Raw genomic sequence first — 24,682 nt, forward strand, 5'->3', positions numbered from 1 at the left:
CCCCGTCACTTTGCCGCCGGGGGTCCCGCGGGGCGGCCCCCGGTCCGGACGGCGTCCGGGCGCGCGGAGTCGTCGCCCGCCCGCGGCGAGAGGACAGCTGCCTTTGCATTCCCATGGTTCCGTTTGGCTTTTCCGCCTTTTGGGCCCGTCGGGAGCTGCGTCGAGCTCCTCCTCCCCCTCGGTTCGCCCTTTGCCCCCCCCCCGTCCGGCCGCTTTCATTCGCCTTCATGCTCGATCCTGTCGTCTCCTGTAATCCGCTGCCTCTTTTTCTCATCTGTCCCCGTGATGCCGCCGTCTCCCGCCCCTTATCTTTCTCTAATGCTCCTCCTCCGTCATTGTTACTTGCCGGCTTTCTCATCCGCCGCCCGCCGGCTTCGCTTCCTGCCATGAGACGCGCAAAGGACACGCCCATTACGCCGTATGAGCACACGGTGCCATAGAAGCAACCGGCGATGGCGCCGCCGCAGCACCAATAAGCTGATTGGTGATGATAGCACCGCGCGCAGGTGTGGAACTCCGGTCCCGGAGGGCCGCCATCCCGCCGCATGTTTTCTGAGCTTATCTTTCAAACGCACCCGATGCAAATGAGCAGGATCATTTTCCGGCAGAGCTTGCTGATGCGCCAATCATTGAAATCAGAGAAAACCGGAAACCGCGCGGGACGCCGGCCCTCCGTGACCGGAGTCCCGCACCTGCGCCGCAGCGTCACCGCGGTTGAATCGCGTGGCGGCCGGAAACTCGACAGCTCCACGTCGATCCGTGCCCCCGACCGCCCGGCTCTTATTTATTATTTCGCGGTTTTCGCTGAAAGATCTCGTTTGGGATCCAAATGTTCCGCTCGGTACGAGCTGGACGCCCCTTCTTTCTCACCTAAACCACCGCGGGTGGATGATCAGGCTTCGGCCTGCGATTTTGACTCGCGGGGCCGCGCCGTTTATTAACCATGATCCCAGAATGGAATATCGACGGGCGAAGCGCTCCATCGGCCGCCGGCGACGATGGCGTCCCGCGTTCCCGCGCTACTCTTGACTGAGCCGCGCGGTAATTAAGCAGCTGAGGGATTAGGGGCAACAAATGAGATTAGACTTCAGAGTGCGTAGTCACGGGCGGACCCGGAGATGCCAGCGACAGGCGCTTAGCTCCTTCAGCGGCATTTCTTTCAAGGCCGAGGCGATATTGTATCCAACGACTACGGAGACGCCTTCTTCGGTAATCGGCGTTCGATTGAAGGACCTTGGAGTGACACCAAGCTATTTCGGACACAATGTGCATAAAAGTAAAAGGGCTCGGTTGGCGTACGCTCAAGGGGAGCGCCGGCCGCCAGCGTCATCTATCCGTCGGTTTAAGAAAGAAAGCAAAAGGTATTCGAGGTGAGGAAAATTCCGGTCCGACTCAAAAGTCCATTCTGGTTTGCGCTTTGCGTCCGCCGCAGCGTGCGAGCTGATGAACCAAGGCATCCTGGCGCTGGTGACGTCCACGGGCTGCGCCTCGGCCAGCGCGCTGCAGTCGCTGACGGACGCCATGCACATCCCGCACCTGTACGTCCAGAGGAACGGCGGGGGCTCGCCCCGGACCGCCTGCCAGCTCAACCCCGGCCCCGCCGGGCGCGGCTACACGCTGGCGGCCCGCCCGCCCGTGCGCCTCAACGACGTGATGCTGACGCTGGTGGAGGAGCTGCGCTGGCAAAAGTTCATCGTCTTCTACGACGTGGAGTACGGTACGTGACGCGCCTCGCGTCCGGGCTCGCTCGGGAGCGCCGGATGCGCCGGCTACCCGCCCGCCGATTTCCGCTCTCGGCTTTTCCCGTTTGCGCCTCCGCAAGGGCGGCCGGGAGAGGAAATCTCACGCTCGGACACGCCGCGTGGCGCCGTGGGGGGGGGGGGGGAACGCCTTTCGCCAGCTGTCGGTCGCAACCGCAGCGAGAAGCCCGGGGACACCGTGGACGCGCTGATGTGATCTCCCGGGGGTGGCGGACATTGGCGTTTTGCCCACGCGGCAGGAAATATCAGGTCCTCCTCGCGGTGACGAACGGCACGCGAAAGCGCCGGTTAGGAGATGTGAGCGCCACCTGCCCGCTTTTGTTTAGCTACAAAAGATGATGGAGGGATCGTGAGCGCCGCTCTCCACGAGGCAAGAAAGGAGAGGCCGCGCACGCGCAGAGCCCAAACCGCCGCGTCCATCGCGTCCACCGGGGGCGCTCTCGTTGCTGCTGTTACCATGGTTACGTGGCGCCGTTTCGTAATTCTCCCTGAGCCTCCCTCATCCAAGTAAGTCAAGGAGTTGCTTCGACTCTAACTTGAGGATGTTTTTGCCGGACCGAAGCTGAAGGACAACCGGCAACCGTTCTCCTTGGCTCAGTCTCCTTATTGTCCGGCACTAAGCTAATCCAGGACCGCGGGCCCTCGCGTCGGCAGCACGGCGCACTTTCGCATCTTTGCGTCAGCTTCACCTGTTAGACATTTGTGAGGAACTGTACATGAAAAAGGAGAAAAGGCATTCTTTGACCAGCTCACGCATGAGGAGAACGGAGACGGACCGCACGAGTACAATCCTTAAGCAGCTTATCCGAACCCTCTTTTTTATTTGATTCAGAGGTTTCAGAGGTTATTCGGAGCTACGCGAGGGTTGTATTTTGGAGATAACGAGTGAAGCATTAGAGGGGGTCGTCCGGCTGTCGGAATCCCGCTCCGTCAGAGTGGCGCGTTGTTGTGTCCTCGGCCAAGACGCTTGAGCCACCTTGCCTCCAGTCGGGGGGGCCGTAGATGGCGGCCCGGCCTCTGCCGAGTACTTGAGGATGGCAGAAAAGCCCGCCGCGCCCATTTACCAAGTGATATGTGTCTGCGCTTAGTTCTTAGTTTGAGGCGGCCTTCACTCCGTCATGGCGAGCCGTTCTATTGATGGGAGCAAACGTATAATCGCTATTTTCACAACGATTGGCATTAGCCAACGGAAAGCCATCTGCTGCGGGAGGCCATCCGTGACGGCGGCCTGCGGGGATGCCTTTTGACCCCCGCTAACGCACGGATAACGAACGCCGCTCAATAAACAACGCTTGCTAGACCGACCTTATCCAAAGAGCCGCTCGGATATGCGCGGATTTTCGATAGGCCCTTCGGAGCCGCCGTCTTGCCTCGTCGCCGTCACTGACAAATTTTAGCCTCTCCAAGAAGCGACTTGGAGAACAACTTGCCCACCCACCCAAAAATGGAGTTTTTGAGCAGCGCTCGCATGAGATCCAGTTTGAAATGGCATTTGCACTGCTGAAATGCGCACGCGGCCCTTCTCCCAGATGTTCCCGCACCAGAGGCCAACGTCAGCGTTGAGCGGGCGGCCGCCTGGGATTGGGAGCCCAACTCCCTTCAGTTTGGCTTGAAGGTCGGAGGGTCAAACTTTCGACGCGTCATTTTGGCAACGCGGCGGCTTCATATAGCGGCCGCTTGTCACCTTTGTTTGTGGCGGCGGAACCAAAGCCTTGGCTAGTGCCCCCCCCCCCACTTCCCTCCCCCGCTTCGCCTTCCTTGAAAGAAGAGCGAGGCGGCGCGGACGGACGCGTAGGAGCCACGCTACGTCTTCATAAATGTATTCAGCGCATTAGCGTGACGTAGCCTCACGCTAACGCGCTGAGACGCCGCCGCCCCTTGATCGGGATGAGCCGAGATGGATGGAGATGAAAGCCCGGCCCGGCCCGGCCCGGCCCCCGCTCGCCTTTCGCCTTTCGCCGCGCTCAAGGTGAAGAGCGCCGAGGAGACGGGAAGTCAATTAGCCACACGCTGACCTTAATTGAAGCCCGGCGGCCAATTCAAGTGTGCGTCAGCCCTTCTCGATGGCGGCGTCGGAGAGAGGACGATTTGACGGCCGGCGACGTACGCGACGTACGCGGTTCCGAGCGGCGGGGAAGGAAGTCGACCCGACTGACGAGGTGAGCCGACGCTCCGTCGCTCGCTTCCATCCTCGCCGGTTTTTACGACCTAACCGAATGAAACGTCGGGCCGTCGCGCCGGTGCTTGGGTTTACCCGCACTTCACCGCGGGGTCCCCCTTTAACACTGCGGGGTCCCCCTTTAACACTGCGGTGTCAAGACCTGACCCTTTTTAGCAGCTTTCATTCCTTTTTTATTACGATGCGACGACACATCACTCTTCCTGTGTCAAATTAAAAAAAGAATCCATTTATAGGGCGCCCCCGTACTTTAACACACGCTCTTCCCGTTTCCCATTCTCCGGCCGCCAGTGGCACCGCGTCCGTTTTCCGGACATTCTGGGTCGCGGCCGCGCCACGTCGGCGGGCCAGGGACCCGTTAGGAAGGTCGGCGGCGGAGCGCGCCGCCCATCCGCTTTACGGCGCCGACCTTTTAATCGAATGTTTGGCGCTTTACGAGGCGCGGCAAACAAGCCTGCCGCTAAAGTTCACCCGGCCGATTCTCGCTTAATTGTCTTTTGGACCGAGAGGAGATTTGACACGCGTGCGAATTTCGGAGGCGCCGGAAGGGCCGCCGAACGCCGGCCGGGCTATGGGACCCGAACGCACCATCGCTCGGTCGCCTCACGAGAGGACCGTACCGGCGTCCCGAGCGCGCCGCCGTTCTCCAACCGGGTAACGGACAGCGAAACGGCCCAGGATGCGTCGTTAGTTTCCCGTCAGATTGAGGGCCCTGAATGCGCCACTATTTATTCACCCGACAGCGGGCGGTGAGAAGGTCCCGCCCGGATGCGCCGACGGGCCGAATGAAGCCCGAAGGCAGCGGCGTGTACTCATCAGGGTCCTGAATTTGCGCGCCCCAAATGCGGCAGTCCAGATAAGAGATCCTTGAATGCGCCGCCGGTTAGTTAGCGTACAGGTGACGATAAGAGGACCCCGAATGCAACGCCATGGCTCGTTCCGGTAGCAGGCTTCACCGGCCGGCCAGGCGAGAGCACCGACGGCGGCGGTTGGCACAAGGCAACCGCAAAATGGCAGCCCCACGTGCTCACGGGGGCGCTGAAAGCGCCGCGGCTAATTTGTGCACTACGAATGAAGCGGGCCTCGCTGGCCAGATAAGAGCCCCGAACGCACCACCAGTTCCTCAGCAGACGATAAGCGGGCCCTAAACGCAGCACCGCATAATTGCCAGATAGCGGAAGATAAGCTCTCAACTGAGGATTCTTTCCGCCACAGAGGGCACGGGGGCCCGCCCGTCCTCATTTGGCCACGCGCCCGTCTCGGGGGGGGGGGGGGGCGGAGCGCCGGAGACGTCCGCTCGTTAGCCGCGAGAGGAACCCGCGCGGAAGTCGATTAGGGCCGGTCGGCACCCGTGTGCCCGCCAGCGGCCGCCTGGGCTGCGGCATCGCGTCACATTCCACGACCGCAGCCGAAAGGCGGCAAGGTGAAACAGCGGCCCGCCGGATTTATCGTTTGTCCGTTTGGAACGTCTTTTACCTTTGGCGACGTTCCCGCATTTGGCGCGTTGGAGCACAGGTGCGCCATTAGGACGATAAATGGCCACTTTAGACTCCAGATGAGGACAGCGGCCGGTGAGGCGCTTTCACGCGCACACACCTGTCAATATGCCTGAAAAAGTGTCTGCTCTCATTCGACCTTGGATCAGAGCAGACAATGGCTTGTTAGCTTAGCGCTAGCTAGCGGTTTGGACGGCACATTGGCGGCTTTCGGTTTAACCCCCGGGCGTCAGGAGGGTTTTCACGAACCTGGCCTCCGGCTGACTTTGTAAGGCTCATTTTGTCCGGGCGGAAACGGCACGCCGGCCTTTTGGCCTCGCGGCCGCCGAGTTGACGAGCGGCATCGGCGCGCGCCAATCAGCCGGTGGAAAAAAAAAAGGCCATTTTGATTGGGAAGGGGCCATTCGGAAGGCGGCGCTCGTTAGTGTCGCCGCGGCGACTGGCAGAGGAGAACATCAGGCCGCTATGAAACCGGCACGTCGTCATGCCGGTCACGCCTCGAAGGTCGCGCGCCTCCGGCCTCCGATTTAGTGACGCGACGTGGACGAGCCGGAGGACGGCCGGAGGACGGTCGGCGTGGCCCCTTGCCTTTTCTGCATTTGGCGTGGACTTGATTGCGGGGCGCCCAGGATGAATGGGTGAATCGCGACTAGCGGATGGATGCGCGAATGAAGGGGCGATGACTCTAGAGGCAAAGCGGCGAGTTGGACGAATGGACCAGTCGCGGTTTACAGTACGCGCGAATGCCCTTCGGCCCTAACCGGTAAACGGACGAGCGGACCCATCAACGAGTCAAAGACGGGCGAACGGACAACGTGTTGGATGAACGCTTGAGTTACCTGTGAATGAATGAATGAAGTAATTTACAGGTGAAGGAATGAGCCTTCGGGAAACGGCCGGCGATGGCTAAAGGACCAACGCAAATAATCGCCGAATGAATGAGTTGTAAGAAATATTCAAATGGTTCCTGATGGATGGGTTCTCCGCCATTTGTGCGGGCAGATATGCGGGGCCTCCAGGGTTTCCTGGACCGCGCGTGCCGCCGAGGTCTGGACGTGTCCCTGCAGCGCGTGGACAAGAACATCAGCCAGGTGTTCGGCCAGCTCTTCACGTCCATGCGCACGGAGGAGCTCAACCGCTACCGCGACACGCTGCGCCGCGCCGTCCTGCTGCTGGGCCCGCGCGCCGCGCACGCCTTCGTGCAGCAGGTCAGTCCCGCCGGCCCCGCCTTATGCAAAAGCTTGATCAAATAAAACTACGATTGCCTTTTCTTGACTGGAACCGGCGCCGGCCCGTTTGACGCGTTTCAGGCTCTGATTATAACGTGTGACTGACGTAGCTGATTGTTTTGATTTGATTCCCTATGCTCCATCTGGCGGACGCACGAAGCGAGCCCGCCCACTACTGCAGCTTCTGTTCTATGCGCCTTATATGTGATTTCTGCTCCGCAAAAATGAGCAGAACAGCGAGAAATGAAATACCGGATTAGGATTACGCCCCTTTCGATGAGTAAATACAGTATGCCCTCGGTCAAAGTGCCCCAGGGACATTTTCTCGCCCTTCTTGATAAAGGAACGTCACGGGAGGGGACGGAAGAATGCAAAACAAAAAACAACAACGTTCAAAAGAAGATTCAAGTGAACGATCGTATTTTGAAAAATCCCAGAAATATTAGAGCCTTGTAATCCACCAGCGCCTCACTCTCACACTAAGACACAAACGCACACTTTTACGCACACGTGCACGCGCATCTAATTTTGCGCACACACGCGCACGCAAAGTCGTTGGTTGGCGAGTCCGTCATCCATCTGCGCCGTTTTTAGCCTGGCTCGCCCCCGCTCGCTGGCTGCCGCTCCTCCTCGCTCGCTAACGCTCCTTCGCACGTGCGAACCCACCTACACACACACACACACACACACTTCACCAAGCAACATGCTCAGCTTTGCGGGTCAGTACCAAAACCAGCAAAAGTTCTGTCCTCGAGGAAGTTTTTTATTTATTTTTCCCCCTGCCCCGGCCGTCCGTCATTGGTCAGGCTGACGGATGAATGGCGCGCACGCAAGCCAGCGCGAAGGCGGGAAGGCGGGAAGGCGCCGGCCTGATTTATTGGAGAGAGGCGTTAAGGGCAAAAACAGGGCATCCATCTCCAACCGCCTCCGCGCTCCCAAGTTGGCCCGGCGTCCCGCTCGACCTCAGGCGGGTCGCCGCCGCCCTGAATGCACCAGGTTAACTCTTGCGATGCCAAAGACGTATTTTGACATTTTTTTTCCAGACCTTCCATCCCGGGTACTTTTGGAAAGCCTTATACTAAATGAGGGCGGTACGAAATGAGCCAATCGACACCCGTTTTCATTTCATATCGTTCGATTCCTTGGAATTTTGATCTCCCGACAATACGCCGTCAAAGTGCGTTTTGACTGGGTGAAACAGCAAAAACATGATTTAGTGTTGAGATTAAATTCCAAGGAATCAAAATCAAAGGGGTTTGGATTCAGCCATTTCGTCCCTTTAGTATAACCCTTCAAAAATGATTAAGAATAATAAATTCCTGGGGATGGAAGGTCCGAGAGAAAGAAAACACGTCTTTGGCATCGGATGAGTTATTTATGGAATGCAAAATGTTGGCTTCAATGAATAAGCCATCAAACAAGGCGCTTTTGGAGCTTCTTTTTTGAGCTCGCAGCTTTTCGGGATGGAAACTTTTCCGTTTCAATGAATGACCCAAAAAGTTTCTTCCAGTTGTGTTGGCTCCAACTATTTCACTGTGCCAGGGTCGGTCAGTAAAAGAATCGCCGACAAATATTTGAACAAATGTGGGCCAAATTGACTCAAATAGTCGGGCGACTTTCGAAGCCAGCCGGTTTGAGAGTGTGTAGAATATTCCCTATGGTATAAATAAAAAAAACCAGATCGCATTACCGTCCTGCTACGATGACAGCAAATGTCATAACGCTCTCAACTTTAGGATGGACGCACACGCATGCGCTCACAGATGGCATCAAGAGGTCCCTAGAGGACATTTTGGCGCCGCTGCCTCGTTGGACGCTTTTGTCTGTCTGCCGCCATATTGTTGGGGAGACTCAATGGGCCGCTCAGGCGCCATCGTGGCAGCGGACCGCCACACGCGCGCATTCACTCAAACACAAAAGACTTTTTCTATCACAGTGGGGACATCCGGCAAGCGCATTTCCTCGTCCCTAACCCGAAGCATCACAACCGCAACGCTTCTCAAACATTTAGAAGATAAAATAGGGTCGTCGGAAAAGGTTTCCTAAACCTGTATCCTTTTTAACATTGATCATTTTATTGCAATTCCACTTCACGTTTTTCCCGGGGTCGCTCGCGCCACGCCTCGCATCGCGCCCCCCTCAAGTCTTGACCCTCAAAAAAGGTCCACCAAAAAAGAGTCAAACCCGGATTCGGTCCCCACCGTGTAGCAAAAACCAAGGGCGCGCACGCACTCAATGACAGCCTCGCGCCGATGGAAACACCCACACACTCAAACACACCCTGACATCGAAACGCACTCTCAAAACGGCCCCAAACGGCAAGCGGGACACCCGCCGGCGAGAGGAAGAAGACCGTGCCTCAAGACGCTGACGCGCACGAGCGCCGTAGCGTCCGGGAAGCCGGCTCGGCGGTCTCCTAGCAACAGACGAGCGCACTTGTGAGATGGCGGAAAAACGCCACCCGATCAAGAGCGCGCCGGTGTCCGGTGTCCAGCGGGTGGCCAGCCCGCATCCACGCGGCCGCCCGCCGGGCCGTCGCTTTCCGTGGTAACGAGACCGACGCGCGCGCCGACTTCTTTCCCGTGAGCGGAAGGGTTGTCCCAATACTTTTGCCGAGCGTGAATCCGGCGCCTATCAAACGTGGCGTTTGTTTGTGTCGTGTGTGCAGGCGGTGGAAACCAACCTGGCCTCCAAGGACAGTCACTGGGTCTTTGTTAACGAGGTACGCTCCGCCCCATGCCCTTTCCCGCTTCCTCCGCGGCCGCTCGTCCGGACGTAACGGCCCAAAATATTCGCCCTGACCCCAGGCCGGTCGAGGGTTACGATGAAAAGTCCAACATGCTAACATGCAGCCGCCGAGTACGCCCACGCTAATCCGTACCCGGTGAGGTGCAACGTGTTAAACTGTGGCGCCGTTACATTGGGCGCGTAGACCGTTTGCCACATTAGCCGTCGGCTGCGGCGACAACGAGAATTAGATGTGACTGGCGCCCCCCGCCCGCCCCCGCCCCCGCCCCCGCCCCCGGGCGGCTTCAAATGACTTTTGGAAGCCACCGGCGTGAGACTTTGAAGCTCTAACGAGCCCGTCGGCCAACAAAAGGGGAAGGCGGCGAGCGGCCGGCCGGCCGGCCTCCCGGCCCGCGCCGGCTCGTCCGTCTTCCTCCGCTCGCCTTTCATCCGCCAACGCGGCGTTCGGATGGGGGGGGCGGTCCCGCCATTAACAGGTGAAAGCCTCTTTGGGAAGCAATTAGGAGCGCAGTCGGGGCAAAAATCACATTACGTTCTTTAAGTTCTTCTTTGTATTGTTTGGTATTTTTTGAGTTAAGCCAGCATGCGTGGAAGCCGGGCGTGCACGCAAATCCTCCAAATCAACGAGCGGAGAGAATTGGGCCAAACAAGTGGGAAAACCGGGCCTCCTCGCCATCAACCCGTTTAACAGCCACTTTCACCCTTAACGTGATGATGTATGTTTTTCTTTTTTAAATGTATCTTTTGCGATGGATTTCTATTATTTCCTGTGAGAAACATCACTCCTTTAGTCACGTTTTCTGGAAGAAATCTCTCAAATGGCTTTTTTGGTTGTTTGTTTGCTTTGAAGCAACGCTGCCAACAAGTGCGCCTGTTAGCATAGGCTCAGTGTCTGCCTGTGCCCCTCAAAAAATGAACAAAATCCTGTGATTTTGTTAATGGCGAGCGCACATCAACACGTGGCGCCGGAGCGCGCACTGGGCCCAAAACTGGTCGGCTTTGATTTTGGCTAAGAGGCGCGTGATGAGCCAAAAACATTAGCATCCATTTGGGTGCAGCCAAATGGATGCTAATGCGCTAATTAGCTTGTTTTTCACACGGCGCGAAATAAACCCTATCAAGTCATCATATTTACTCCCGCTCTCCGCGTCACGTTCGGCGTTTGCCCGCGGCTGCCGCAACACCGCTGACTCAAACGGGCCCGCGTGTCACATCTCGCTCGTCTTCATTACTTCATGCCTGGCGCAGCAAATTGGGGCTCCTCAAGCGTTTTACTATTTAGGAACTCCTCCGCTGACATTGAATAACTCCAATAACGCCTTTGCTTTTTGCATTACGTCCCCGCTCGGAGAGGAAAAAACAAACCTCTGTTTGTGACTGAATGGATGGATTGTTTTTGCACGTTGAAACCATTTATGGAGTGCTCGGCGTCCTAGTCAGGCAACCCGGAGGCTTCTATGAACAACAAAGGGGAAGGAAGACAACTAGGTTCTTCACGAGGAGAGCAGACAGGACCTGACCTTCCGTCCAGTCGGTTTACGGATCCTTTCCACTCCCCATTTATCCGTGTATCCCAAACTGCAGGAAATCAGCGACGCGGAGGTCCTGGAGCTTACCCAAAGCGCACCGGGGCGCTTGACGGTGGTCCGGCAAATTTTCCCGCCGTGGAAAGACGGCGGCGGCGCTCGATGTATGAGACGCAAGCATCGCATCTCCTCGCTCCTGTGCGACCCCCAGGAAGGATACCTGCACAACCTGGAGGTAAGCCGGCCTCGCCCCGGGGTCGCGGTCAACTTCCCCGTGGGCCCGTGACAAAAAAAGCCCACTTCCACGACCCGCTTCCGCTCATTTCTCGGCATCTCCGAGTATTATCCATCAGAAGTTGTCGAATTCCAACGAAAGCTAAGGCGAAACCGGCGTCCCGGCAGGTGTCCAACCTGTACCTGTACGACAGCGTGCTGATGCTGGCCAACGCCTTCTACCGCAAGCTGGAGGACCGCAAGTGGCACAGCATGGCCAGTCTCAACTGCATCCGCAAGTCCACCAAGCCCTGGAACGGAGGCTGGTCCATGCTGGAGACCATCCGCAAGGTCGGCGCCCTCCGCCGCTCGGCTCGCGCGTACGTGGCTGAGGAGCCAGCTGAGGAGCTGACAGCCGCCGACGCCGCCTTTGTGTCGCACGTCGCCTGCCGGCGGGGGCGGGGGGGGGGGAACGCAAAAGCCCCGAGGTTTCGCACGTGCCTTTGCGCTTTGAAGGACATGCCAAACGGGCTTTTTTGTCTTTGTTGTCTTGCCATCCACCGGGATGTTCCGAAAAATAACAGCAGCAAAAGACTAGCTTCGGCGTTGACGCCAGATGCCGCTACGTTACAAACAATGAACAGTACTTTTGATACCTCAATTCCGTAATATGAGGATAAGAATACCGTCAGTTTTCCCACCCTTTCCTTTCCTTCCTTGCCTCCCTCTCAGTCAATGACACTAATCGCTAAAGTCATCTGACGCCCAATTGGGAGAAATCCCAAAACGTTTGATTCATTTTGTAATGGCGATTCGTCGGTCGCCTGGCGCCGCGCTAACATTTGTGGGCCGTGTTGAACTTGTTCCGCGTGGCCAGGGCAACATCACGGGGCTGACGGGCACCATGGACTTCAAGGACGGCGGCGCCAACGCCCACGTCCACTTTGAGATCGTGGGCTCCGGTTTCAGCGAGACCTTCGGCAGGGACGTCAAAAGGGTGAGGGGACGCTACGGTCCGCGCCGCCGGCTTGAATGGAGAAAGCTTGAAGCGGGCGCTCAAATCCCTCCTAGCTTTCAACACTTAAAGACTAAAAAAACTAGGAGACGAAAATATCGCATAGATTGCCAAAACACCTCAAAACTTTCCGTATGCCGTCCCTTCTCAATGCTTGCAAACGGGAGGTGGAGAGGTACACCCTGCGCGTGTCAAATTTAGCCCATGGCGGGCTCATTTACTGCCATTCAAAATTTGAGCAGACAACGTATGACATTCGCAAGCCTTTCAGTGACTTCATCGGGTGGCTTAGCCTGACCCCCTTATAGAAATATATAGAGAGATATGGATGGACGGCTAGGGCTGATGACGTCTGAGGGCTCGAAAGCGAAAAACATCCTTTTATTTGACAACTGTGAGTCTTTCAAAGTCGGCCCGAGGCTGATAATAAGGCCCGCTTAGTGAAAAATCCCCGGCCACCCAGGGGTTAACTTGCTAAATGCGCCAATAAGATGCGCAGAACGCGCGCGTTTTCCTTCCCGCTTACTTTCATTAAGCACGGACGCGTAATTGACACCAAGTGTCATCCGCACGCAGAAGCGTTTCAGTGATTTAGTGGCCTGCGGGCAGCACGTGTCGGCGCGTGCGCGCACACGGTTGCTGCAGTAATGAAGATTTAATCATCTGGCCTCTCACTCTGAGTTATGAGTCCCTCTGTACTTTATAATGGCCGCCCTCTTCACACACACGCGCTTAATAGAGCACTCGTGGAAGGAGCACAAAGACGTATTGTTGTTATTAGCACGCTGGCCGGCGCGCGCTCTTGTGTTTTACACGGCCGCTCACTAATACGCATCCCGTCCCGTTCGTCCGCTCATTAGCGCGTCAGCGTGCGCCGGGACGGCCGGCGCCGTCCCATCGATCGCCTTTCATTCCTTTTGCTCCTTTTCGTCCCTGCGAACCGAGCGGGATCGGGACTTCGTCGGCGATACGCCTCCCGCCGTCTAACCCGCTTATCTGAAAATCCTGTCCGCGGTCGTCGGCGGCAGCCCCAAAACTGAAGGAAAAGACCGCCGCGTTACCCCCCGTCCGCTTCTTGGGTTCCGGTTCGCGCTTTCCCTCGTAAAAGAATCCGGCAGCCGTATATGCGTGGCGGTTAGCTCCCCGCTTTTTTGCCACCTTAGTTTCGGTTAGCTTGTTTTTGCTAATTGGCGCCAGCCGCTCGGCACCCATTACGGGCGGCGCCATCTTAATGACGGGCGGCACGGTCATTAAGGAACAATAACGGCCACGCGGGCGCCGCCCGCATTAGCTAACGAGGCTAATTAACTCTCGTCACGCCGACGGCGTCGCTCGCTCTCTCGCTCGCGCCGCCTATTAGCCGTCGCGGCTAATGTGCGCTTTGTTATCTTTTGTCGCGAGCGCTCACGATGAGTACAAAGAGTACAGAAGGCGCCAATGGCGCGCGCAAACTTTCAGAGCAAAGCCGGCGAGGGGAATTGAATAGCGGGGGACCTGGCGGGCTCGGCGACGCCTCGGAATCGCCCGAAAGCCCGCGATGTCTTATAAGCGCCGGATCGGCCGCCCGTCGAGCGGCTCGCAGATTCCGCGCGGGCGGACCGGTCGCCGCGTTCCCCCGGCGCGGCCCGGGTACCCCTTCGGCAAAGACGCGAGTCCCGGTCCCGTTCCCGTACGAGCGGGTGACCTCCCTCCCGCCCCGTCGTTCCTTCTCGACAGTTGGCCACGTGGGACCCGGTGCGCGGCTTGAACGGCAGCCTGAAGGAGAGCCGCATCGAGAGCGGCATGCAGGGCGTCACCGTCAAAGTGGTCACGTTGCTGGTACGCCGACCTCCTGGCGCCCGGCCTTTCCGCGATGAACAAAGGAGCGCTTCCGGCAGGAGGACCCTTTCGTGATGGTGGCGGAGAACATCCTGGGCCAGCCCAAACGCTACAAAGGCTTCTCCATCGACGTGCTGGACGCCCTGGCCAAGGTCCTGGGCTTCAAGTACGACATCTACCAGGTGAGCGCTAGCCGGCGCCGGCGCCGGGGCCGGGGCGCTCACCCCGTGACCGCTTGACGCCGCCGCCCCCAGGTGTCGGACAGCAAATACGGATCTCGGCTCCCCAACGGCTCCTGGAACGGGATGATCGGCGACCTCATCAACAAGGTTGGCCCCCGCCCCCCCGCCGCAAACCTCCGCGCGCGGTGGAGTAACGGAGCCCGACCGGCGCGTCCCGGCAGCGGGCCGACCTGGCCGTGTCGGCCATCACCATCACGCCGGAGCGCGAGAACGTGGTGGACTTCAGCAAGCGCTACCTGGACTACAGCGTGGGCATCCTGCTGAGGAAGCCCGAAGAGAAGATCAACATCTTCTCGCTCTTCGTGCCCTTCGACGCGGCCGTGTGGGCCTGCATCGCCGCCGCCGTCCCCGTGGTGGGCGCGCTCATCTTCCTGCTCAACAGGCTGCAGGCGCTGCGCTCGCCGCCGGCCCGGCCCGCCGACGCTCCCGGCTCCCTGCACGGCGCCATCTGGATCGTCTACGGGGCCTTCGTGCAGCAAGGTCGGCCCCCCTTTCGCGTTTGCTCAAGCGCTCGAACCCCCCCTCGTTCAGAAATGCAATTATGCGTAAGGATAACCATTTGGAGCCCGATTCGCTGCGTCGCAAAGGCCGTATGTTTATACGGATGATCCTGTCCAAAGAAAGTTGTTTACTATGGATCCGCGCTGAAATTTTCAAGCGGTGCCCGGACAATCGGGGCCATTCGGGGAAGGTCCTCGCTGACCGTCCTGTCATTAAAAAAAAAAGTTCTTTTTCCCCCTCCGACGAAGAACGTCGTCTCGCCGCAGATGTTGGAAATGCTGCCGTTTCCCAGGGCATCACCGAGGACTCTCTCTCCCGCCGCCCAATCACCGGCCCAGCAGGTTGCCAAGGAAACCTTTTGGGCCCGGGAGACGGTGATGAGACGCAGCCTTGCGGACGCCGGGCCCGCTGCGGCCCGCGTCACGTGCCGCGGGGCCAAAGTCGGCGCGCCTTCCACCCCCGCCGCCGACACTTGCCGAGCCCTCGAACGAACGCGATCGCTAGCTTAGCGCACCGGATGCGGGAAACAGCGTCGCGTGCGCGATAGCGGAATACGCTTCGCGTGTGACAACGAACGCAATCAAATGCAAAAATATACTGTCCAAAAACCGCCGGTCAAACAAAAGACAGATAATCCCTCGCAGGCGGCGAGGGCGCGGCGGGCTCGGTGGCGCTGAGGATCGTCATGGGCAGCTGGTGGCTCTTCACGCTCATCGTTTGCTCCTCCTACACGGCCAACCTGGCGGCGTACCTCACCGTGTCCCGCATGGACCACGCCATCCGGTAAGCACCGTCCGACTGGGATTTTTGGCGACCGGAGGAAATCCCCCAACCGAATCGTCTCCGTTTAGAAAGGTTCCAAAATGGTACAAACGATGGCCGCCGCCATCACCTTTGCCCATCGCAGCTCAGCAGAAAGACGCGAGGAGCCTTGATTGACACCAAATAGAAAGGCGGCCATTTTGGATGGTGCCCTTGGAGGATTTAGAAAAATACACGAATAAATAATTATAGTCCCCGACAACACTTTTGCCCATCGTGGAAGGGAACTATCAGAAAGGACGTGGACTGGCAAGAGAGTCTCAAGGACCCTTGCTTGAATCTGGACGGAAAGTCGGCCATTTCGGGCCAACTTCAGGACTCGCTTTGACTTAAAAAAACCCAAAACGAGATCCCCGGACGGACGACGCACGTGTCCTTCGTGACGCGGGAAAAAGCCTCCAGGTCCCATGTCTGAAAGTGATCCGGCCGCCGTCCGTTGTGCCATTTGGCCCAATTTCAAGACTCCTACTTGGAGGCTTATTAACATTCCGGGCAAATTTCTTTCACCCTTCCGAAAAAAAGAAAACAAAAAGTGTCCCCGATGCCCGCTTGGCAGATCGCCGCGAAACGGAAGGTTTGGGGTCGGTCGTTTGGCGGCGGTCGCGGTTAAACAGAGCCGACGGGCGTTTGTTTACACGCCGTATCCCCTTTTCTTTGCCTCAACGTCACTGTCGGCCGGGCGCCCCGGTTCCGTCACTCCTCTCCCGGGCGCGTGACGTTTGCGCCGTTGGAGCCGCGCTCTTATTACGCGGAGAGGACTCGCTCGGAACGGCCCCCCGCCCCGCCTCTCGTCTTCGTCCGGTGCGCCGATGCTTGAGCGGCGTTCTGTCACACCCGCGGGAGGAAAAGAGCCTCCGGGGGAAGTCGGCGCAAATCGGAACAAAGCCGCAGGCCGGGCGCCCATCTTCTTTGCCTCGTTCGATTCTTCGCAGATTTTTTTTGTTTTTTTTTACTCTGATCCGTACCGGCGGGAAGCCGAAGCTTCAAGACGCCTCGCGAAGCAGCCGCGCGCTAACGCCCCATCCGCGCGCTAACGCCCCATCCGCGCGCTAAGGCCCCATCCGCGCGCTTTGCCCAAAGCTTCGCCCAGCTCGCTTTAACCGAGACGCGCGCGGGACGGCCCGTCGAGCGGTCAAAACCCGAATTGTGGCGGCAGGTCCTTCCAGGACCTGTCCCGGCAGATGGACGTGGACTACGGCACGGTGAGGGACTCGGCCGTGTACGACTACTTCCGCAACAAAGGCACCAACCCGCTGGAGCAGGACGCCACCTACGCCGAGCTGTGGAGGAGCCTCAGCAAGAACGGCGGCTCCGTGTCCAGCCCCTCGGAGGGCATCCGCAAGGTGGGTCCCGCCGAGCGAGCCCGGCCCCCCCGACGCCAAAGATCCGGCCCGCCCCCGGGCGCCTCCCTCGATCCGAGGGCCCGAAAAAGCAGCTCCGAAAAACCGGCTTTCAACGGACGGGATTAGACACAAATGACGGCGCGTTTGTTTGAAAGTTGTAGAAAGGATTTCCTCGGGGATAGGGTTCCCTCCCGTTTTTAGGTTCGCTTTTCAAATTCGTTTGACCTGCTTTTGAAATCGGCCAAACGCGCATACCCGGAAGCGGAGTGGATTTCACGGCCCCTTTTTTTTTTTTTTTCACGGACGGTGACCGGCGTGTGGCACCCGCGCAGGCCAAGAAGAGCGCCTACGCCTTCCTGTGGGACACGGCGGCCCTGGAGTACGCCGCGCTGACGGACGACGACTGCGCCGTCACCGTGTCGGGCGGCGGCGTGGGCAGCAAAGGCTACGGCATCGCCATGCAGCACGGCAGCCCCTACCGCGACCTCTTCTCGCAAAAGTAAGGCCCCGCCCGCCGCCGAAGTGCCCCGAGCGCCGAGCGCCTCGAACGTCGACGCGAGGCCGTCGCCGATGGCCTCCGAGGCGTTCCGCTTCGGGGCGTCGCTCGCCGCGGCGCGGGTCGTCGAACGCGTCGCAAGAGAAACGCGGGGACGCCGTCGCCGAACGCGGGTCGTCGAACGCGGGTCGTCGAACGCGTCGCAAGAGAAACGCGGGGACGCCGCCGCCGAGCGCGTCGCAACTCTGTCAGGTGCCTCCGATGCATCGCGGTCGCACTTGGAAGGCGTCGCAAGTTAAATGTGAGGATGGCCGTTGTGTGAGCAAGGCCGTCACTGAACGCCTGCCGACTCTCTCAGGCGCCTCCAATGCATCGCCGTTGCCCGTAAGGCGCTCGCTCTATGTCATCCAACGTATCAACCGTCCATCACCTGTCCCGCAAAAGCGTTCATTTTAATGTCTTTCATTTCAAATGGTCCAATTTCAGCCCCCATACCTTGCTACACTTAGCATGCAAACCGACGCGGTCGCGTTTATGCTTGAAGAAATTCCACGCGTTGAGATGGTCCAGCCGCAAAAAATGGACGTTTTCACGGAAAGCCATGTTGTGCGTTGCCGTGACGACCTCACGGATCCTCGCCGTTCGGACTTTTTTTTTTCTCGCGTCCGGAAAAACGAAGCCGGGGGCAAAAAAAGAGGCCCTTTTCTCCCCTACGTGGGAAGAGGTTGATGTTTAAAAGAAAACAAAAACGCGCTCGTCGTCCGTCGCGTTCGGAGGAAATCGGTGCGAGCGCCTCCGTTTTCATCCCGGCAAATTGATCCCAAAGTGACTTGCGGATTCATTTAGTTAAATGTGCACTTTGCATCGGCGAGGCGACTTCTCACCCGTCTGGTATCGATCGGTCGAAGCAACGGCGGCGCGAATGGAAAAAGCTCCGCCGGGTCACGCCGGCGCACGCGTGCGGCCCGTCGCTATGGAAACGGCAGATTGTCACCTTCCGAGATGGAAAAACAACTAGAAGGAACCCCCCCCCCCCCGCCGTAGCTGGAGCTGGAGCCGGCCAAGCGGAAAGAATGGAGCGAGCGAAGACTCCAGAGCGGGGGAAAGGTCCCGCGGGGGGACCCGCCCGCGAAAGGGGTGGCCGAACGGGAGGGCAAAGTCACGCCTCCCTAGCAAAGGTCTTGAGGTCGATCGTTATCAGGCGTCTCCCAAATTGAATTCACGCTTGGGCTCAGCCAAAATAAGCTGCCTCCGGATAAAGACAAACGCTACGGTTCGCTCTTGAGCGCAAATTGTTTTTGCCTTTTTGATTTCCTTCCTCGACGGCCTTGAGCCGGGGAACCGATCGATAGAAATATTTGGGCCTCCGCCCTCCGCTATCTTTCAAATCCCGTATTGACCCATATGGGCCGGACACAAGGTAAATTGCAGCCTGGGAATACGCGATCGCTCAATCGTTTCTTTTACTATTGGTGTACGGAAAAGGATTGCTTTACGCTTAATATTTCCGTTACGGGGCGGGGCGGGGCGGTCCGGAAGCGGGCGCTGACGGGCGTTTTTGCGCGGCAGGATCCTGGAGCTGCAGGAGAAGGGCGACCTGGACGTCCTGAAGCAGAAGTGGTGGCCCCGGGCGGGGCGCTGCGACCCCGGCGGCCACGCCGGCGGGCGCCCCGACGGTCGCTCGCTCAAGCTGCACAGCTTCGCCGGCGTCTTCTGCATCCTGGCGGGCGGGCTGCTGCTGGCCTGCCTGGTGGCCGGCCTGGAGGCCTGGTGGGGCGGCCGCGCCTGCCGCCGACGCTGCCGCCGCGCCCCCCAAGAGGTCGGCTTTCTTCCCGTCTCGCGGCCTCGTGCACTTTGTTGCGTAAAGGTGGACCTCTCCGCCCGTTGGCGACCAAAAACACCCCCGGGTCTAACCCTAACCGCGGCGTTTCGTCCAGTCGGCCGTCATCGATTGGCTCCGAAGAACCGGCCGCGGAAGCGCTCGCCGAGTCGGCGATAATAAGACGGCTTTATCTCCTTTAAATGCCATCTGCGTACACCCCCGCCCCCCGAAAGGCGACCGCTTCGTTTGGCCTTTGGGGGACGCGGGCCGGCCTCCCCCCCGGCCGGCTTTATTGTCCCTCTTTATTCCGCTCGGTTGGCCGCGAAAGGCGCCGAGCCAGGTAGCTTCGTAAAAGGCCGGATAACCTCCTTTTTATCATCCGCCGCTCCCAAGATCCTCGTAACGTCGAGGCGACGCGGACGGGTCGGATGCCGTGCGCTCGCCTCGTCTCTCTTGGGGGGGGTGGGGGGTGAGAAGCGCTGTCCGTATGACGTTTTGTAGTGGGGGAGGCTTCGTTTGAGAGCGGTCGCTGCCGTCCGTGTGAAATGTGGCCCGCCGCTGTCTGTCAGTCGTACTCCCTTTGTAAGAACGTCGCCCCGGATGAGTTTGATTGTGACTATGGATAACGTGCTAGCATTTTTTTATCGGCTGGTCAGCGTTTTTTCCCTGCGCTACGGGCTAGCATACGCGTCGTACTCATCTGCATTTAATGAAGGTTTCGCATTGAAATGAATTGCATTTTAATTCCCTTATTTAATCAACGTAACCAGTGTACGTTTTCGCTCGTTTCGATGGGGGCGGCCCCAAAAGTATTTCCGAGGCTCGAGCGAGCCGAAGGCTCCCGTTGGTTCGTCGGCTTTGGTTTCGGGTCCGTTGTTTGCTGGGTCCCGCGTTTGGACAGACAGAGGGAGAGCGCGGCGGCGGCGGCGGGCGCGTCTCGTTGCCACAGGTCAGACTAGAACCAAGTTGCAGGAACAAACTCGCGCGCCGTCGGCCATCTTTTGCAACAAAGCGCACGGGAGAGCCTGCCGTCTTTAGTCCTGGCTCTTCGGTCCCAAAACCGGCGAGGCTGCGGCCCGGATCCCCTCTTACCCGCCGCGTGTGCGTGCGTGCGTGCGTGCGTGCGCAGGACAAGGAGGTGAACCTGGAACAGGTGCATCGGCGCATGAACAGCCTTTTGGACGAGGACCTGATCCACAAGCAGATCCCGGGCCCCTCTATGGAGATCTCGGCGCTGGACGTGGGCGGCGCGCGGCCCGGCCAGGCCGGCCTGATGGCGGCGGGCCTGGCCGTGTCCACCTTCCTGCCCCGGGAGGGGCCGGCGCCGCCGCCGCTGCCGCCCGGCCACCCTCACCTCGGGGGGACCCTGGGCAGGACGCTCCCCGGCGCGCTCCCGCCCCAGCTGCCGCCCGGCGCGCAGTGCAAACACCGGGCGCCCAACGGGGGGCTCTTCCGCCAGAGCCCCGGCAAGGTGCCGCTCTACCAGGCGGGACCCCTCGACGCCACGCACAGTACCTCCATCTAGGCCGGGGGGCCGGAGTTTTCTACGCGCCGCTCGCCTCGCTCCGGACGCCGCTTTTCTGGTGCCGCTGACCAAGTGAGCCTGTAATGTATTTTCAATATTCTCCCTTTTTGACCTTGATACAAAAGATGGCTTATATATATATATATATATATATATATATATATATATATATATATATATATATATATATATATATATATATATATATATATATATAAGGCGTACGCGCCGGCGCGCACGGAAAGACGTAGACGCGCCCTCGGCGCTCCCGGAAAACGGAGCCGCGTCCGTTGTTCTCCAAGTGGCCGAAACAGCAGCACCCGCCAGGTTTCCGTTCGGTGCCCCGCGCTTGTTTGGCGTGTCGCCGTGGCGACCGACAGAACCCGACCCCGCCGTTATCTTTGATCAAAGCTCCTCTGCTTTCATTTCCTCCCCCTAATCAAAAAGTCAAACTTCATTAGATGGCAAAACGTTTTGAGCGCTTAGCGTTATTTGATGTCACGCCGGCCGGTGGTCGCGGCGACGCCGCTCCAAACGCGCAAACTCGTCTCTTGTCTTCGGCCGCGTCTTCTCGTCGAGCGTCGTCGCGCGCTAGACTCCCCTAAGGGTGAGCCCCGGAGGGAGGGCTCCAGACCAAAGGTCCCCTGTTCGGAGGCGCTCCGACCTCGCGACGTCTTCTCGCGTTTTGTTCTTCTGCTGAATTCCAAACTCGTTTGAGCTTCGTCGCACTCGCCCAAGCGTGCCGGCGACATTCATAGAGAGCCCCGTTTTCACCGGTCTTTTCAGCCTTGTGAATCAAGCCAAACAAACCCGCGTCTAGGGCCCCCCCCCCCCCCCCCGCTTTTTACGTCTCGCTCAAGAAAGGGGTCCCGACCTCCTCGCCGCTATTTGTGCGCCCCCCCCCCCCTCGCTCCGGCGGTCGGTCGCGGCCATCCCTAGAGCCACGGCCGTCCCTAGAGCCGCTTGCTGTAAGTTCCGGTCGCCGGGTGCTTTTCTTCGCCGCCGTCAGCTCGGCCGGCCAAATGTCCGAGACGAGAGCGGCGGGTCAGGACGTTCCGCTATAAGGGCAGGTTTTCCGGTTCCGGCCGGACGTCCATCCGCTTCGCTTCAAGGAGGCGCTCGCAAAAGATGCCCCTCCCGTCCTTTTCTCCCGGCGGAAGCAAATCGACGTAAATATCCTGGAGAGCAGAGGCGGGTGGCAGTAGGCGGGGGACCCCCTCCACCGGTTGCCGGCCAATCACGGGGCGCGCGGGGACCGACAAGCGATGGCGCCTAGGGGCAATTTCCTATTTCCGTTTCTTTCGCGGCCGCTTTGAGCTTCCGCCGGTCGCAAACGTGAACGTCCGCGGTTTGGCTTTCGACCTGAGCGTCTTCACCGGCCTGCCCGCTGGCGTCCGTCCGTCCGTCCGTCCGTCCGCTGGCCTCGCTCGCGTCCCGCGCCGGGAGCTTCCGCCTGTCTTTTGCGTTTCAACGGGGGACTTTTATTTATGGACACGCTGCTCGGACTTTCTTATCTTTAATAAAGAAATATGTTTACGACGCGGCTGGCTCCTCGTCTTTTCGGCCGTCCGTTCCCCGCCGTGGTTTTCGTCCGCCGAGCCTCCCGCGCCGGCGACTCGCCGGGAAGCCGGCCCCCTCGCCTCGATTAGCACCGAAAGCGCGCGGCGTGAAATGAAAGGCAAACCTAAATATGCAAATGGGATGAGAGGGCCGCGCTGCCGCTTCAGCAGGAAGGAAGGAATCACGCTGCCTTCAAATCAAACGGCCTGTCGCCGTTGACGTGTACGGACACGCGAGCCCCCCCCCCAGAACATAAACACCTCCCGTCTCACAGAACATTTGGGTTTTTTTCCCCCCTTTCTTTCGAAGTTCTTTGTATTGATTTTACGAGTCATTCAAAACCAAAACAGAAAAAAGGCCACGACCCGCCCCGCGGATCGCCCTCCTTCTGTGGTGTGGCTTTCGTGAACGGCGCCGATTCCATCCGACCGGCAATGGTGTATTCGATTTGTGCTGAAGATGCATCTCAAGATGAAAACAAAAGGTTGGGTCAGGCGCCTTGCCTTTTCCAATAACACTCGGCACTAAATTTGGTTAGGGGTGGCATCGCGGAAAACGCGAAGCCTTCGCCTTGGTTCGGACCTCTCCGTAACGCTCACAAAAATTTGGGGGCTCTTCCGAGGTCAACCTTTAGAGATGATCCGACAATCGGGACGTTGATCGGAAGGAGCGGATCGGGCGCAAAAGAACCGTCCCGTGACCGGCGTCCAGGCTCGGCTCACTCGGTTCTTCCTTTTCCTTTTCGTCGGCGGGACGTCTTCAAATCGTTTGGAGCGGCGGGGCCGTTTGAGAATTTCGAGCGTCTCGTCCTTTGCGGGAGCGGCGCCGTCGGGGAATGCGCCGCGAGCGCGAGGAAGACCTCGGTTGAACCCCGCCGTGAAGCGATCGGACCGAAATTGAGCCCTCGCTGATGGGTGGCCTCCCGGGACTTCTAATTGAGACCGGGCCGCTGGCGAGCGGCGGGTGCTCGTCGCAGCTAACGGCAGCGTGCGTTAGCGGGGCCGGTTATTGACCGGGGGGCGGGGCCGGGGCCGGGAAGATTGCTGAAACGCGGAGGGTCATGTCAAAGTTCTGCTGATTCGGCGAAGAGCGGCAAGGTAAGCGGACCGGCGCTCCGGAAAGACGGAAAGGAATTCCGTTCGGCCGCTTTTTTAATTGCGGTCTTCCGGCGTACACGCGCAATCATAAGCTTGGTGAAAGCTTGATGACGAGTCCTTTGTTACCAGCGGCTTTTCTTGCACACGCGACACGCTGACGTTTCCTCTCGCCGGCTAACAGGATAAGGAGTTTATGGAGCTGAGTCATGCTTATGTTTGCAAGGCGGGGGGGGGGGGTCGCCGGCAAGCGAGCGTCACAACATTTCTCAGGCAGCCGGGCAACTTATCGGTGGTGAAGCGTCGGCGCCGTCCACGCGTGACGCCGTCAGACAAACGCCACAAAGATAGTCGGCGGCCGGCGGACACTCTTCACCGCAAGCGACGTGAGCGGCAAGAAAAAGTGCAAATGTTGAGTCGGGACAACATTGTCTCGGGGGGACGCGCCGTTACAAAATGGAGCGCGAGATCGGCTGTAAGAATTCGTCAGCCAACAGGAAGAAAGAAAATCCTTCGTTGGCATTTTAGCACGCTGCCTAACATAGGAAAATCTCTCAGCTTGTTAGCTCGTTCGTTAACGGTCAAGATTATTACATTGTTTTTGGGGGGCCGAAAACAGACGCCGAAAAAAAATTCTCTCAGCACACTGACGGAAAGAAATGGATCGCATTTTTACCATGTGGCCAGGCTAAAAAGGGCAGCAAGCTTGTCTGTTAGCCAGAAAGCTCAAATGCTGAGAACCAATCTTGAACGATACTGTTCAAGAAAGTGCAACGCGCTAGCTGTTATTGTCACGGTTCTGAGCTATAGGCTGCCAAAGACGGAGTTTTGTTCATCATGCTAAAAAAAGCTTTAGTCCTGGCCTGCTAGCCGACCCGCTAAAAGGGCGGCAAACCATCCGCTGTCCTCTCCCGGCTTCCCGTGAGAAAAAAAAAAAAAAAAAAAAATCTTGTCACTTAGCTGCAGTTGAGTGTTGCGATTCACGCGCATAAATATCAATCTTCTCCCCGGGGGCTCGGTAGTAGTAGCGAAGCCCCCGCCGTGAACCCGCCGCGGAATCAAAAGAGGCCGTCGACTAATTAGCCGGCGTGCGAACGGAGCTTTAATCGCAGCGAGCGCGGCGGGAGAGCGAGTCGAGGGGGGGGGGGGCGTTTGATTTGGGAGCGCTTGTGCGGCGAATTCGGAAGATTCCCCGTAGGGACGCGGCTTGTTTGCTCACCCGTACGTCCGCGAGCTCTGTGGACAAAAGTACGCCGTGGCCATTCTGGACCACGGGCGTCAAACTCCTTTTCG

At 58.6% G+C, this 24,682-nt stretch overlaps 1 protein-coding gene across 4 annotated transcripts in view; it reads left to right on the forward strand.

Annotated features, from left to right (window-relative positions):
* Window positions 1–22,276, forward strand: part of LOC148410041 (glutamate receptor ionotropic, delta-1-like) — a 44,265-nt gene extending 21,989 nt beyond the window's left edge. For 2 of the 4 annotated variants that reach the window (XM_088438427.1, XM_088438424.1), the window contains exons 3-17: window positions 1,433–1,717; window positions 6,438–6,643; window positions 9,333–9,386; window positions 10,997–11,173; window positions 11,341–11,502; window positions 12,029–12,148; window positions 13,883–13,984; window positions 14,044–14,166; window positions 14,239–14,313; window positions 14,388–14,706; window positions 15,372–15,510; window positions 16,706–16,892; window positions 17,225–17,391; window positions 18,958–19,207; window positions 20,340–22,276. In XM_088438427.1, coding sequence (XP_088294553.1) covers window positions 1,444–1,717; window positions 6,438–6,643; window positions 9,333–9,386; window positions 10,997–11,173; window positions 11,341–11,502; window positions 12,029–12,148; window positions 13,883–13,984; window positions 14,044–14,166; window positions 14,239–14,313; window positions 14,388–14,706; window positions 15,372–15,510; window positions 16,706–16,892; window positions 17,225–17,391; window positions 18,958–19,207; window positions 20,340–20,735 — 2,751 coding nt within the window. In that variant the 5' untranslated portion in view covers window positions 1,433–1,443 and the 3' untranslated portion in view covers window positions 20,736–22,276. Of the gene's footprint in view, window positions 1–721; window positions 1,362–1,432; window positions 1,718–6,437; window positions 6,644–9,332; window positions 9,387–10,996; window positions 11,174–11,340; window positions 11,503–12,028; window positions 12,149–13,882; window positions 13,985–14,043; window positions 14,167–14,238; window positions 14,314–14,387; window positions 14,707–15,371; window positions 15,511–16,705; window positions 16,893–17,224; window positions 17,392–18,957; window positions 19,208–20,339 lie in introns of those variants that run through there. The other 2 variants (XM_088438426.1, XM_088438425.1) reach the window with 2 other exon arrangements.
* The last annotated feature ends 2,406 nt before the right edge of the window (window positions 22,277–24,682 follow it).

Source organism: Hippichthys cyanospilos, chromosome 17, assembly GCF_059441005.1.
Source record: "Hippichthys cyanospilos isolate Australia breed blue-spotted pipefish chromosome 17, RoL_Hcya_1.0, whole genome shotgun sequence".
Classification (NCBI taxonomy): Eukaryota; Metazoa; Chordata; class Actinopteri; order Syngnathiformes; family Syngnathidae; genus Hippichthys; species Hippichthys cyanospilos.